Source organism: Brachycentrus maculatus, unplaced genomic scaffold (genome assembly GCF_059751285.1).
Source record: "Brachycentrus maculatus isolate JH-2025_06_01 unplaced genomic scaffold, ASM5975128v1 h1tg000306l, whole genome shotgun sequence".
Taxonomy (NCBI): domain Eukaryota; kingdom Metazoa; phylum Arthropoda; class Insecta; order Trichoptera; family Brachycentridae; genus Brachycentrus; species Brachycentrus maculatus.
This window is the reverse complement of record NW_028281056.1, coordinates 616,806-631,887: the sequence shown is the minus strand read 5'-3', so window position 1 is coordinate 631,887 and position 15,082 is coordinate 616,806. Positions and strand designations below refer to the sequence as shown.

Genomic DNA, 15,082 nt, shown 5'->3' with positions numbered 1-15,082 from the left:
GTCCTCATTGATTGATTTGAAATTCCCGCTAGTCTTTAAAATGGTCCTTTATTCGATGCTGCAGGAAACCTATGTATATCTGGCAACATTGTAGTAATGAAAATTGTACAAATGTAGCCCACCACACAACACCACACTTGCATTCGAAGTACACAAAACACTACAATTGTGCAATACGATGTTTTCTGAGGCAAAAAGAGAACAAAAGCGATTTTCGAGGATCTAAAAGGACCAATCGGTTTCATAAACCTAGGCAGGCATCGTGATGTAGTGAGGTAGATGCTCGTCTATGAAACTGACGCCGAGGGTTCGATTCCCCCTGATTGCAAAATGAATTGGAGAAAAAATATTTTCATTTAGTCTTGGTGTTAGTAACGTATTTCTCACATTTACCTTCCAAAGGACATATAGATAGCCATATTATCCTACCTGCAGACAAGCCTCTAAATGTAGAGGCTTTGCGGGTTAAAGAAGAAAAAATAGCCTGACTTTGTTTTCTTATAAGAAAATGGGTTTGAAACTTATAATTTAAAAAAAAAATTAATTGGTTAAAAATCAAGGTGCCTCTTATAATCCGTAGTCTTAAAGTCTCTAAAATATGATATACGTACTCTCTATCGTATTGGTACATATTCACAATTAACACCTCTTAATTTGCGTCAAGATTTATTTTTAATTGCGTCAATTTTCAAGTCTTACCTCGTCGTCGGCCGCGCGCAGCCTGGACTCGTAGGCAAACTCCTTGTCCAGCATGGCGTCCAGCTGCTCGAGCTGCTGGCAGCCGGCCCTGGCCTGCACGTAGCTGGCGCCCAGCAGGAAGCCGCCCAGCAGCATGGAGGACAGGATGACGGTGAAGGCGGCGATCCTGGCGATCTGCACGGCCGTCGAGCGCGGCTGGCGGTAGGCCTGAGGAGGGACACCAGGTCGGTCATTATGGGGAGCAAAAAGACATTTTCACAATTGCCAATGATGATCCCTAAAACCGAAATCATCGGGGCAATATGGGACACGTCCAGAAATATGTAAGTTTGTTGCTTAAGGATGAGGACCCGTTAATCCGATGCGTTACGTTGCGTCGTCGCAGCGTCCACCGCATAGGGTTGACGCGATGTTAGTTGCATTATTAATCATGTAATTGCAAGGTGATTAAAATCTGGAGCTCAAAAATTCCATATTCTCGGATTTAGGAGTGGAATTAAGAAAGCGTAAAGGTTATAATAGGGTCGACGCTGCGACGACGCAACGCAGCGCAACACACTAATGGGGCCTCACCCTAACACTTCAAATTGTTATCTGTGAACGCGGGAAAATCGATAGCCCGCAACTTTATTTCTTTAAACATAGGTATTTCTTTAAACCTAGGTAAAATTTAACGTAATTGTTTTTTATTGTTGCTTAAAATGCCGTTTTCGTATTGAAAAAACAAGTTTTCCTTCGAAATAAATGTGAGGTTTTGTAAAGAAAAGAATTATTGAAAGGTAAGGAGTTGAAAAAATCATAAATGTTTTTCCAGTACCTATATATTCTTTAAAAAAATAATTCCAACGTTTATATCTACTTTTAAAAATGTGCGTGGAAACATGTGTGTCTTTTGTATTTATTTATTTTCATTAAATTATTCAGACTGTTAATTAAAATATAAATTTTAGTTACAGTTTTTATTTATTCAACATCGGGTAAATTTCAATGATATACGTATTCATATCACCAGATTCATGATACCAACTTATATGAATTAATCATATAAATCTCATTATAGACTACGGGTGAATTTGATTAGTTTCGTAATAAATTAAGGGTTGAAAAGTGAAAAACTACGCAATATTAAATAAACATGTAAAAATATGTACTTCATTAGTGTTTCTTTAATATTTGATTTTAAAAGTACTGATAATATTGTATTGATAACAAAGTGCAACAGAGAAAAACCAACATGGCGAAGTAACGTCAGTTTTTGAGAGAGACTAAATTACTTAAAATGTCGTTTGTTTTTACAAAGCGACACAAATATATTGAGTCTAATTTTATAAAAGTATTTTGATTTTTTTTACTTGTAACAGTAATTAAAGAATAAAGATATTAAAAACTTATTTATAGAGAGTAAATTTCTTTACACGAGGTTTACAAAGAGATGTTTTTACATATCGCTCACTCCCTTTCAAGAACGTCATAAATAAAAAAAACTTGATTTTTCAGGAGAACGTTTTTAAAGTTTAAAAATATAACACAATGTATTAAAAATCAATATTAAGCCACTTATTGAACTTTTTACTGTGCAACGGATCTTTTTAGGTAAAACCTGAAGGTTTCTTTTCCATTTGAAAAATATTTAGTATATTTAAAAAAATAACTTATTTTTTCTTCTATTAACTCATTTTCTTAAAAATGCAAAAACAACACTTGCTGCCCTGCAGCGGGTAAATATTAAGTTAAAAATATGCCTCTTTTGCTGGAATATAGTATGCACATAATATAACATGCACAACTGAAAATTGTCGATTTTTTATTTATGACGTTCTTGAAAGGAGTGAGCGAATCTCAAACTGTTTCCTTGCTCTTAAAAAAGTCATTAATACATTTATTAAAAAGTAAATTGTTCTTTAAAATTACCGACGATTTTACCATTATTAGATACACAAATGCAAAAACAGTTGTAACATTGATTAAAGAAAACACTTCGTTTTTTACCACTTGAGTTTTATTATAGACTACATGTTTCAGAAGTTAAACTTCCATCATTCAGGTCTGTATAATAACTAAAATATAAAATATAAAATTGTAATTTATAGAACAATTTTATATTTTATATTTTAGTTATTATACAGACCTGAATGATGGAAGTTTAACTTCTGAAACATGTAGTCTATAATAAAACTCAAGTGGTAAAAAACGAAGTGTTTTCTTTAATCATTGTTACATGTCTTACCACAAAGTTAATGCCGAAACAATAAATAAAATAGTTGTAACATTCGTACATGCGCAGCGTTTCTTTTTCCATTGTAAAAATTTTGACAAAAGAACACAAGACGAACTTTAAACACGAGGAATATCCAACTTATTTTGGAAACCGAAAAACTTATCACTGCTCGATTGTTCCATTGTCATAGAAACGTGAGAAAAAAGATGCATTGAATATAAATAATTCGTGAGACTTGTTTTTAACACAACTCTAATTGTAAAAAATGCATTTTATTATCCCGCAAATAAGGTCAAGTTTCATTTTGATCTGTAATGGTTGATCTGTGTACTGTGTACAAGGTCAGATAAATCCTATTCACTGTGTATATGGTGATCGGTGATGGACGCGATGAGTCGGCAACATTTTTAACAATCGGCTCTATGAACTAGAACAATCGGTAAATTATATTAAATGGCAACACCATGGATAAAAACGCGGGCGAAATAAAAAACGATTTCGAAGAGAGATTATAAATATTGTACCATAGTGCATTATTGTTGCACTATAAATGTCTTGTGATATAAATATCTATAAATATGCCCGATATACATTAGTTTGTTTGAAAAAATATAACAGAAAATAATATTTTCTATTAAAAACGCATTTTCATTGTTATTTTTAAAAATAGATGTGATCTTTATAATGCGTATTTTATAATCTATAAATAATAACGTAATTTGAAGAACTTAATACTTTATTCTAACTAAATTATAATGGTGACAGGTTTTGAAGCAAACTGCCTTTTTTCTAAAATAAAAAATTCTACCATAACATGTATAAGCACTTCAAATTATATGTTAATAAAAATAATAATAAAACCCTTATCCGCACCCCGATGGTGAATAGGGCACTGCGTAATACAAACGCAGTGTTATCTTGATCGTTTACACATGAAGGAAAGGTGATAAGCCCTCCGCTTCAGGTACCAGTCCAGTGTAATATTGAATAAATAGTAGAGTGAAGAAATCACTTATATTTATTTTACCCCCCCTGGGAATCGAACCCGGGACCTCCAGAATGGTAGCCGAGCGTGCTGACCATTACACTACGGAGGCGGACAAATTATATGTTACATATTTTAAACTAATACACTACTACTACACAATAATAAACTAATACGGGTGGCGCAAAATTAATCATTCTATTGAAAAAGGTTATAATTATTGCAAATTGCGTCATACGTCAATCATATTCAACATTTTTGAACAAGACAGCTTCAATATACAAACAAATTTAGAGTGGCGCAAAATTATTCATCTAATTTTGTTTATGAATTACCTTATTACTAAACCATACAATAAAAAAAAATTGCAAAAATAATAACCCCTTATTTGGATTTTCACTTTTTTTCTGTTAAGTAGAAAAGATGACATCCCTCAAGTGGGTGCCGCCAGTGTTGATACACATTTGTGCCCGTTTTATCAATTTGTTTGTATGTATACTGCAGCTGTCTAGTTCACAAATCACTAATATGACTGACATACGATGCCATATGCAAAAATTATAGCATCTTCCGATAGGGTGATCAATTTTGTGCCCCCTGTATAATACCATAAAATACGTCAAACCGTTTATTTTAAAGAAAATCATTTAATTTTAATGTCACGTACGTACAGTTACCAAAAAAAACTTATGTATTATTAATATATTTGTAGCCATATATTATATATGTCGTTTTCATAATAGCTTTGTATTAGTTTTTTGTATATATTTGTCCCTGAATTTTCCTTTATAAATGGAAAAATGAAACCAGAGCATAAAATTTCAGATATACTCGTATATTTAGGCACGAATAACAAATGTCGTGATCTGAATGTGACTCCTCTTCAACTCTCCAAATAAGGAAAAAGCTCAAACGTTTTGTGACGTCTTGTATTTGTTTTATTATAATAATATTCATAATTTTCTTTTTGCATTATATATATAACTGTATGATGTCCTAATTATTATTTGATCGATTTTTGTTTTTTAAATTTATGCACTATCAACTTTTTATAATTAACAATGAATTTAGTTTCACATCAAATCAAAATTGCTTTTACATCATATAATATAATTTTAAAATGTTTCTTTAGGCTTGTAATATCTCGAATGGGTGGACTTTTTTTAATTACGTACGTAATACTATATGAATTATGTTTTTACATAACTCACGATTAAATTATATATCCGACAATAATCAGTCATATATAACAGGCAAATATGTAAAAAAAAATGTTTTAGTGATTAATATAATCTTCCATTAATTTTCATATTTTACTACTGGATGTTTAGTTTTATTTTATTAAATGGCTACACGCTTGTTCAGCTCCATAATGTAGTGGTTAGTGCGTTTGGCTACCGTACTGGACGTTCCGAGTTCTCGGGAGGGAGGGGAGTCAAAATAATTATTAGTGATTTTACAGTCAGATCTTAATTTATTATTACCCTGGACTAATTACGTATGAGTGATTTTTCTCTGAAATATTCATTTAATATCACCCTGGATAAGCACCTGAATCGTAGAACTGATCGCTTTGCCTTCATGAAATTAACGATACGATGAAATGCAATGCCTTGCAAACCATTGGGTGCAAATATAGATCATCAAAAAGAATATGATCACACTAAAAAAAAATACTCATTTGATTATATATTCTTCATATCTTTCATAAAGCAAACGTTTCGTAAAATCCACACGTAGAAAAATATAAATACGAATGCTTCAATAAAATACTATATTGTATTTGAATTATCGTAATGAATATTTATAAGGCAAAGTAAGAACAGCTGAAAATCGTATTGAGAATCTAATTTAATTAAATATTTTTATTGGCTTTGAAATAAATTTAAAAATTTTTTTTTAATTATTAACACATGTTTTGCGATTACTTAACGATTATTTGAAAACAACATTTTGAGTGTGTTCAAATGCTTGTTCACAAATTTGGGTTTTCTCTTAGAAGTTATTTTTTACATCTCAACATAAATGAAGAAGAATATTGAAATCCGGGTATTTACAGGGTTTATGACCTAACATAGACTGGTTAAGTGGTCACTTCACACACATGCAACATTCATTATTATACCTATGATTGACTACTACACTACTCATATTTTAAGAAATCCTCTAAATGTATTTATCAATCTCACGACAACATAGATGGCTGTTGTAAACTCATATGTACTTTGTCGTGAGATTCATCAATATTTCTATGAGTTTTGAATTTTTGATTTGTGTGGTTGTCAATCATGGCTAGGAATGGTGTATGTTGCACGTGTGTAAAGTGATCACTTAACCAGCCTTTGACCAGTAATAAGCCCTGTAAATACTCAGACTTCCATATTCTTCTTCATCAATATTGAAATGCCAAAAATGTTTATTTGATCATTTACGATCGAAATAAATCTTTCCGCAGAAAAAATATACCTTGTTAGTTTTTATTCAAGCAAAAAACATTATCGATTAAATACGTTTTAAAAGTGAAAGTAATACGCTGAACTAAGTTTATTTCTACATTTGGTACATTAAACACTGAAAATGTTTTTAAAAGTAATCAAACCTCCGTGAAATATTCCATTTCCTGTCCTCGTAAATGAAATCGCAAGAACCTAATGTAAATTGAATGGTCGCTCTGCGAATGTGTGCAGTACCATTCACTCGGGTTGTATGGAAGATGTGTGTAAGACATGTGAATCTCTCATTATTATTAATCTTATGGTAACCTTTCACTTCCTTGTTTGTGCAATAAATGTTTCCGCGTCACAGACTACCAACTACTGTCTGTTATTTGTCAACGTAATGTACACGTTTAGAAAAATATCTAAACGCGTACATTTTATTTCAAAATATACCGGATGTTCCGAAAATTCATCTACTATCAATTTGACTTATTTTATTCATAATATTTTGAATGTGTCCAAATCTATATTTTTGTGGGGCGCGGTCACTACATTTTTTTTAAACTCTCGTCACTAAACGACAGTTACTCCTAGAACTCGTTCCTATAACGCGTTTGAAAGCACAAAATCTTATTTTTTTAGGTTAGTTTAGTGTTAATCATCCCATGGCCGATCGAGGACCACGCGTTTGCCGTGGAAGCCTACTTTCCTTCGGCCGTTCTGTCATCGCAACTCAGCGTGCATTCAGAAAACAATTCAATATCGCGTCTGCAGGTCGTGTGCTTAATCGTAAATTGATTTTTACAACAGGTGTCATACATAACGATGTGGATAAACACGTTTAGGGATACTGGTAATGTGGAAAAGAAACAAAATGGACATTCCAAAACCATCAGGATGCCTGAAAACGTCGACAGTCGAAAACGTCGTCGTTTTATTTTTTTTTTCACTTTTTTTAACATCCAAACTCGAAGTAAAAGATTTAGGGAATGGTTCCAACTGGTGTGGTTTCAACTGGATGATGCAACAGCTGACACGACACAAACTTTCATTAAAAAAATTGTAGAAACACCACACAAACGATAGGCACAACCGAGAATTACGCCATAAGTAGTATTTTCCTCTCAGAGGCATCCTCACCAATGTGAAAAGGTCGATATGCCAGGAGATACGGTTGAGCAGGCATACTGCTCTCCCAATTGGCACTTCCATTGTTGACAAAACAACCTAATCTTCCAAATCCGCTGGGAATCGGACCTGTACCTCGGGTACGTTAACGTACTCACCATGACTCTACGGAGGCGGACATTGCATTTAGTGAAATAAAATTCCATATTATTTTTTGACATCTCATCAAAGATGAAGAAGATTATGGAAGTCAGGGCATTTACGGGGCTGACGACCGTCATAGGTTGGTTTAAGTGATCACTTTACACACGTGTAACATTCACCAATTCTACCCATTATTGACAACCGCACTACTCAAATTATTGGAAGCTTTTTTTATAAATGAACCAATTTAGACACCTTGTTCTTGAATCACTAGAACTTCACTAGAGACATATATTGGAGAGATGAAAAGAAGCTTTTTATAGAGCTGAAATTTTTATATTAGTATGTGAGGTCTGAATCTTGGATAATAATCACATACATGAGAAACGCCAGAAAATATCATTTTTGCTTATAATTTGCTCAGATAATTTATTTGTGAACATTTGGACACACCAAAATGTTGTGAATAAAATCCCAATAATTTCGATCAATAAATGACAGGTGAATAGATGTTTTTATTATCATAATTGAGTTCCGGTGTGTCGGGTTTCTCTGTGCAATATGAGTTTAGAGTTGCTCTGTCGAAATTTTGCGAGTAGAAAGTATATTCACCTGATGCGCTTCAGCGAACACGACAATCATTATTTTATAGTGAAAATGTCGATTCTGAATAACGTTCTGCATTGGAGATTTTTTCAATTTATTTATCATTAGATGGAACTCGCAAACATCAAATTCAATCCACGCGAGGGGCCAGACGTGTCTCCATGTACAAAACATTTTCAGAATATATTAAATATTGGATTATTTCATTTTTATTTTTTAGAAAATACAGTCGAACTCGGTTATTACGAGCTCGGTTATAGCGGGATCTCGGGTATAACGAGGAAACATTCGATGATGTTTTGGTTTCTGATTTTCTCCATACGGTTATATCACGGGCAACTTCTCGGCTATAGCGAGCAAAAAGAGATCGCCTATTTTTAAATGCTATAAATATTTGAATATTTATAAAATTATATTAAAAATATATTTTTATACATTTTTTAGCTCCTTATCTTTCAATAACTATTTTTTTTCATACATATACATATATATATATATATATATATATATATATATATATATATATATATATATATATATATATATATATATATATATATAATATATATATATACAATATATATATATATATATATTCCGAAGAAAAACTAGTTTTTCCAATACAAAAACGGAGTTTTAAAAAAATCTATTACGTCAAATGTTACTTGGGTTTAAAGAAAATTTTGTTAGTCGTGAAGCGTCCTTGAAATTTCAATAAATTCTCGTCCAATTATCGATTTTCGAATCACCGCCGAAGCTTCACATAAAAACAAAAAAAAATATTACTTTTATCATCACAATTACATAAAAGTGTAATTAAATTTAAAACAAGATACTTTTGTTTGTGTGTACAGTAAATTACATATTTCAGTAGTAGGTAGGTAATGTTATGTACTCCAAAGCAGAGGTGTGACTAATGGGTAACTGTTACCGATTCGGTTACCAGATCGCGATGGTACTCATTACTTTTTCTCGGTTTATATTTCTTTCCAGCTTAACTTTTCAATGTCAAATTATCAAATATATACAGCTAGAAATACGTAATACAAAACCATATTCTTTTGTTTTATTTTTGAACTTTTGTGTTTTATATTTCTATTTTTGCATTGTTGAATAGCAGTATCTTGAAGAACACACTTATATGCTGGGAAAAATGGTCTTTGAATCAGTCAACAGCCAAGCCGAAATACAGTCATAGATTGCAACAGTTGCTGCTTTCCTATCAGGAGTTGTATACCCACATAAATATGAATAAATATATTACAATAGGGTATTATCAGTCGGGAGGAATATCTAATTTAACATACTCAACCTATAAAGGATTGTGCAAGACTCGTTTTGTGGTTATAACAGCCGATATAATCAATATTTTCATTCATAATTTTATTTTGCAAAATTCGCCTTCGTAAAAACGTTGTTTTCGTAAGCTGATAACGAATGACGTCACAGAGACGAATCCACACTACTACTATTACAGCTCTATAAAGCAGTTACATAAAGGGATACGCCCCGTATCACACTCGATGACATAAAATTTGATGACGTATAGCGGTGTCCGTTTTTCGTTTTATTCAAATATCTAAACAGCTCCCTTGCTTCTGTATAGATTTCAAGAGGAATTTTATTCTTGTGATTTTTTATATTAATTTTTTGGCCAATTATAACACATTATGAGAATGATCCATTGAGAAAGTATGGACGTGAAGCATAGAGTAGGAAAAAAAAGGATGAAAGTAAACTGAATGCAGTCGAAATGCATTCTCAGACGAATGTCCAACAAAACGACGTATGATAGATATTCGAATAGTGAAATAAGGAATGAATGCATGGCTGAGATAAGCATTATCTCGGAAAATACGTGCCTAATGAATGAAAATTATGTAGTTGGCAAATTAATATCTCAGACGAATGTGAATCAAAACGATATATCGCTCACTCTTTTCAACAACGTCATATACCAAAAATCGTCAATTTTCAGTTGTGCATGTTTTCGGAATGCCCAGAAAAATTACTATATCCCAGCAAAAGTGGCATATTTTTAACTTAATATTTACCCGCTACAGGGAATAAGGTGTTGTTTTGCATTTCGAAGAAAAGATATTGTTTAATTTGTTTTGAAATATACTTAATATTTTTCGAATGGAGAAAAAACATTCAGGTTTGACCTAAAAAGATCTGTTGCACAGTAATAAGTGGTTTGATATTTATTTTTAATACATTTTATTATATTTTTAAACTTTAAAAACGATCTCCTGAAAAATCAAGTTTATTTTATTTGTGACGTTGTTGAAAGGAGTGAGCGATATGATAAATGTTCGAATGGTGAAATAAGAAAAAAATGCAAAGCTGAGATAAGCTTATCTATAAATTTAAAAAAGGTGTGCAGAATTGGTTTGGATATTTGAAACGAATGAGTAATAGAAAGAACGGTAAAACAAAATTATGAGGCGAATGTAGTTGGAAAAAAGAGCTGAGAAAGACCAAAGAAAGCTTAGTATTATCAGGTATACCAAATGTTTGGAAGCGGTCAGGTCAGAAGTCGAAATAATCGGCGGGTATGTATGAGATGCGCGAATTGAATAATCCATTTATTAATCATGGAGGTGAAGTTAAGAAAAGTCATAGCTTGGTGTTTGGATTATCAATTTGTTCTCCGCTTGTAATTATTTATTACAACAAACTATCTACTTCTTCAATATCTTACGCAAAAACTGCGTTTAGACACAGAAGTAATCTTGTTTTATTGTAATATTCACCACAAAAACGTAAACTAAGAAATGCGCAATGCCCGCATAAAGAATATTATTAGTTTTACTGATATTATTTTCAAAACATCGAGTGAGGGCGCCTTTATTTGCGGTTTTCTTTTATCATAACTCCGGATGAAATAAAAACAAAGAAAGTTATTGCACCGAGAGACGAACAATAAGCGGACTCATAACTTCATATCGACTTTCACTTTCACAGTCTGAAAAAATATATGAAACTTTCGTGCGCAAAATCTCTTTTTAGAGTTTTCACTTATTTTTAAATTGAAAGAAAACGGGGTTGAAGATGACTGAATATTTGCATTTTGTATCTGATTAAAACAAAAAAAAAATACCTTGGTTGAATACGAAATCTGAATGACTAAAAAATTAAAATAAAGCGTGTGTATCTTTTTATGTAACCGAACCATATTAAATACCGCAGAACGAATTAAAAAAAATCAACTAACAGCATTTTGAGTGTATCCAAATACTTGTTCATAAATCTGGGTTTGTTTCACTAAGGAGCTATTTGACATTATAATAAAGATGAAGAAGAATATGGAAGTCTGAATATTTACAGGGCTTATTCACCATTCTATACATAATTGACAACCACACTACTCAAATTTTAGACAACTCCTAGACAAGTAAAATGTATTTTTAATCATATACATCAATGTGGACCTTGCATATATTGGAATAAAGGATAAGTAAAAAGCTTTCTGAATCCAACATAGATGGGTGTTGTAAACTCATATGTACCGTGTCATGAGATTGATCGTTCATTCATATATTATGTAGATGTCACATTCATACATACATTCATATTTGAGATGTCAAAAAAAAACGTAATTTTTTAACATATATTTTTATAAGAAAACATTTACATAACGTTTTCTTATAAAAATATATGTTTTTAGCAAACATTTCGCATAGCGAACTTGCTCCTGGTAACGAATTAAGTTCGTTAGATGAGGCATCACCGTATATTTGCGCATTGTTATATCGTATTATGTTTACAACAAAAGAATACTTCGGTCATTTCTGACGTGCTTTGAATAACAAAGTAATGGAAATTAGCCATAATTATTTGTTTTTATTTTTGGCACGTTTGTGTTATGTTTATCTCTCGTCCTATTTACGCCTTTGCTTTGTAACGAGCGATATGGTAATAACTACAGTCGTGGATGTACATTCAAAAAATATTCTTCTTTTTCTTCTTCTTCTTCTTGATGTAGGTCTAGTGGCCTGTTTTCAAGAGGAATTAGCCTCCTGCGATGTCCATTCCCAGCTGTCGATCCATCTCTTCGGTAGTCTGCCTAGGAATCGTCTATCATGAGGTTGCCCGTGCAGTGCAATATGGGGGAGTCTTTATGATTCCATTCTCCTAACACACACCATTATCTTCTTTGTTGCCTTCCCACCTAACGATGTCTTGGATCTCGCATATTTCTCTTATCCTGGTGTTCCTTATTCTATCTCGTAGACTCTTGCCAGATATGCTCCTGAGAGCAGTTTTTTGTTCGGTTCAAAAACTTTAAGTAGGTACCTAATAATTCTGTTCAGTTAAACTTCTTCACTGTACTCTGTTACTTAAATATTTATTACTTCGATGGAAAGAAGAAAGCTTTATTATTATGATTATTACTAACTAACCAACAGAGAACTGAACACCTTTGCAAACATTCTTTGCCTCTTCGCATTCATGCATCTCCTCATACACACCCGCCGACTATTCCGACTCCATGCCAAGTTTTCCTCTGTCTTCCTCTGCTCCTGTTTCCACCTACACTCGCCTCATAAATTTGCTTTACCGTTCTTCCTTACTCATTCGTTTTATATGTCCAAACCATCTCAACATACCTTCCTCAATTTTAATGATTATGCTTTTCGCAACTTGCTAATTGTATAAATTTTATTAATTAAGCAATAAATATCACTAATTGAAATCTCTTATCGTGACTGCGAAGAGACGTTGAAGTTATCACGAACGTAAAATTAACATATTAACGATATGGGAGAGGTAAATCGTAAATCCAAAACGTAAAATGTTCTTGAGAGACAAACAATTGTTTTTGTTAATAATATTCTGCTCATTGTCTTTAGGAACCAAACATAATAATATTTTATTATTAAATATAGTATGACTATGTTAAATCATTTTATGTTTAATACCTAAGAACTGCCGGCGATTTTTTTAAATACTCTCTATTTGGTTTTTGCGAACATTTTACATCTTGGATTTACGAATGTTTTCCCCGCACCTCCAGGTATAATTGCTAGCAGATAAGGGCCAAAATCAGAACATAACTTCTGCATATTTTTAATTTTTTTTTTTTTTAACTTTTATAAAAAATATTTAAGATAATTTGTTTTTTAATTTTGGTAACTTTGAATGATTATTAATTAAAACTCATATGAATGTTTTGACATAAATAATCTCGAACAGTGCTCAACGACATTTTTTAATAACAATTAGAATCAAATAAGATTATAATGAGTTGTTCTAAAATATTTAATTTAATGTAAGAATATCATCATTATATTTACAGCTAAATAAAAAAGAAGTAAATAAAAATTAAAAACCCTTAAGTTATTATTTATACGCAGAGATTAGGAATTTTTGAAGGACCGAATAAAAACACTATGAAAAACACGTAACCAAAAATATTCAACCTGCTAAATGTATTTGTAAAGTACAAGATATCCATTAAAGCTGTTTTTTAAGATTGCATAACTGTTAAATATTTTTTTATAAATTAATAATAAATAAAATTTAAAACTGGTCTTTTTTTCATGAGAAAATTATTGAGCTAAAAGCAATTCAACTCTAGTCACCGCGACCCGCGACTAGAATAATAATCTCAAATTAAGTGCTCATAAATTCCTTAATCTTTTTTTTATATACATAGATAAATTAAAACTCATCTATTGTTGTTTTACTCTTTTAGAACTTATAACCTTTGTACTAGTTGAGTGTGCGAAAAACTTTCTCGTACGTGTATGTACCTATATAAGAACGTGTGTATTTTCATATTGTCGGATTTGTGTTTCTCCTAAATATCAGTTTTCAATCATATGAAAACCCGGCCCTATGTAGAGATTTTTTCGTCAAAACACATATATCCGTTACTTGCTAAAATCTTCCTTTCGGATTTTTCCGCTAGGTAGGTACTAGCTATTTTCGATTTATGGTTATGACAATACAAAATGTCGATATGCATCTATCCGGTAGGTAGGTACTTGCTAATTTTAATTCATAGTAAAAATAATTTTTTAAAAAAAAGTCAATACGCATTTATCTGGTAGGTAGGTACTTGCTAAAAACTTACATACGCAATTATCCTCTACATAGGAATTCGCTTTTTTCGATTTATGTTTATAATTTTATAATTGTATATATACTGTCGGGTTGTGGTCCCGTGGTTAGTGTGTCGGACTCTTGAGTCGGAGTTTCTGGGTTCGAACCCAATCTACCACAATTTAATACCTAATTTTAATAATGAGCCGCTTAGGTTCACAGAAATAGTGTGAAATTAAAATATTTTTATAAATAATGAAAAATACAGATATTTCTCTTTTCATGAAATAAAAAATAATAATACAAAACGTCAAAACGCATTACCCGGTAGGGTAGGTAGGTACTAGCCAAAAACTCGCATACGTATTTACCCGGTACCTACCGGGTACCTAGTTAAGTACTTAATAATAATAATAAATAGCAAGTACCTACGTAGGTAGGTACTTGCTATTTTTAATCTATGGTTATAGAAATACAAATAATAAAGAAGTTTTACCGGCGGCGGCTCCGAGCTGCTGTACACCTCGGAAGGGGGGTAATCCGGCTTCATCGTCACCGTCGCCATCGAGTCGGGCTGGTGATCCTTTTCCATGATAAAATCACAGAAATATGTACTACGCGAACCACAAATTCACGCGAAGCCTACAGCGACTTCACAAAACGTCGACCGTGCAGTCTAGAAGGCAGCGCGCGACTCGGTGCAGACTGTGTGAATTACGGAAAAATCGTGTACGAGTACTTAAACGCGGTTTGACAGATTTGAAAGTGAGCAGCTGAGGATGATGTTGATACTCCGACGTCTACCGCCAGTAT

At 32.3% G+C, this 15,082-nt stretch overlaps 1 protein-coding gene across 1 annotated transcript in view; it reads right to left on the bottom strand.

The window, feature by feature from the left end:
- LOC148304711 (uncharacterized) overlaps positions 1-15,082 on the bottom strand; it is a 123,827-nt gene extending 108,745 nt beyond the window's left edge. Inside the window, exons 1-2 of the mRNA XM_088267906.1 lie at positions 14,766-15,082; positions 700-906 (exon numbers count right to left, since the gene is read on the bottom strand). Coding sequence (XP_088124032.1) covers positions 700-906; positions 14,766-14,861 — 303 coding nt within the window. The 5' untranslated portion in view covers positions 14,862-15,082. The remainder of the gene's footprint in view (positions 1-699; positions 907-14,765) is intronic.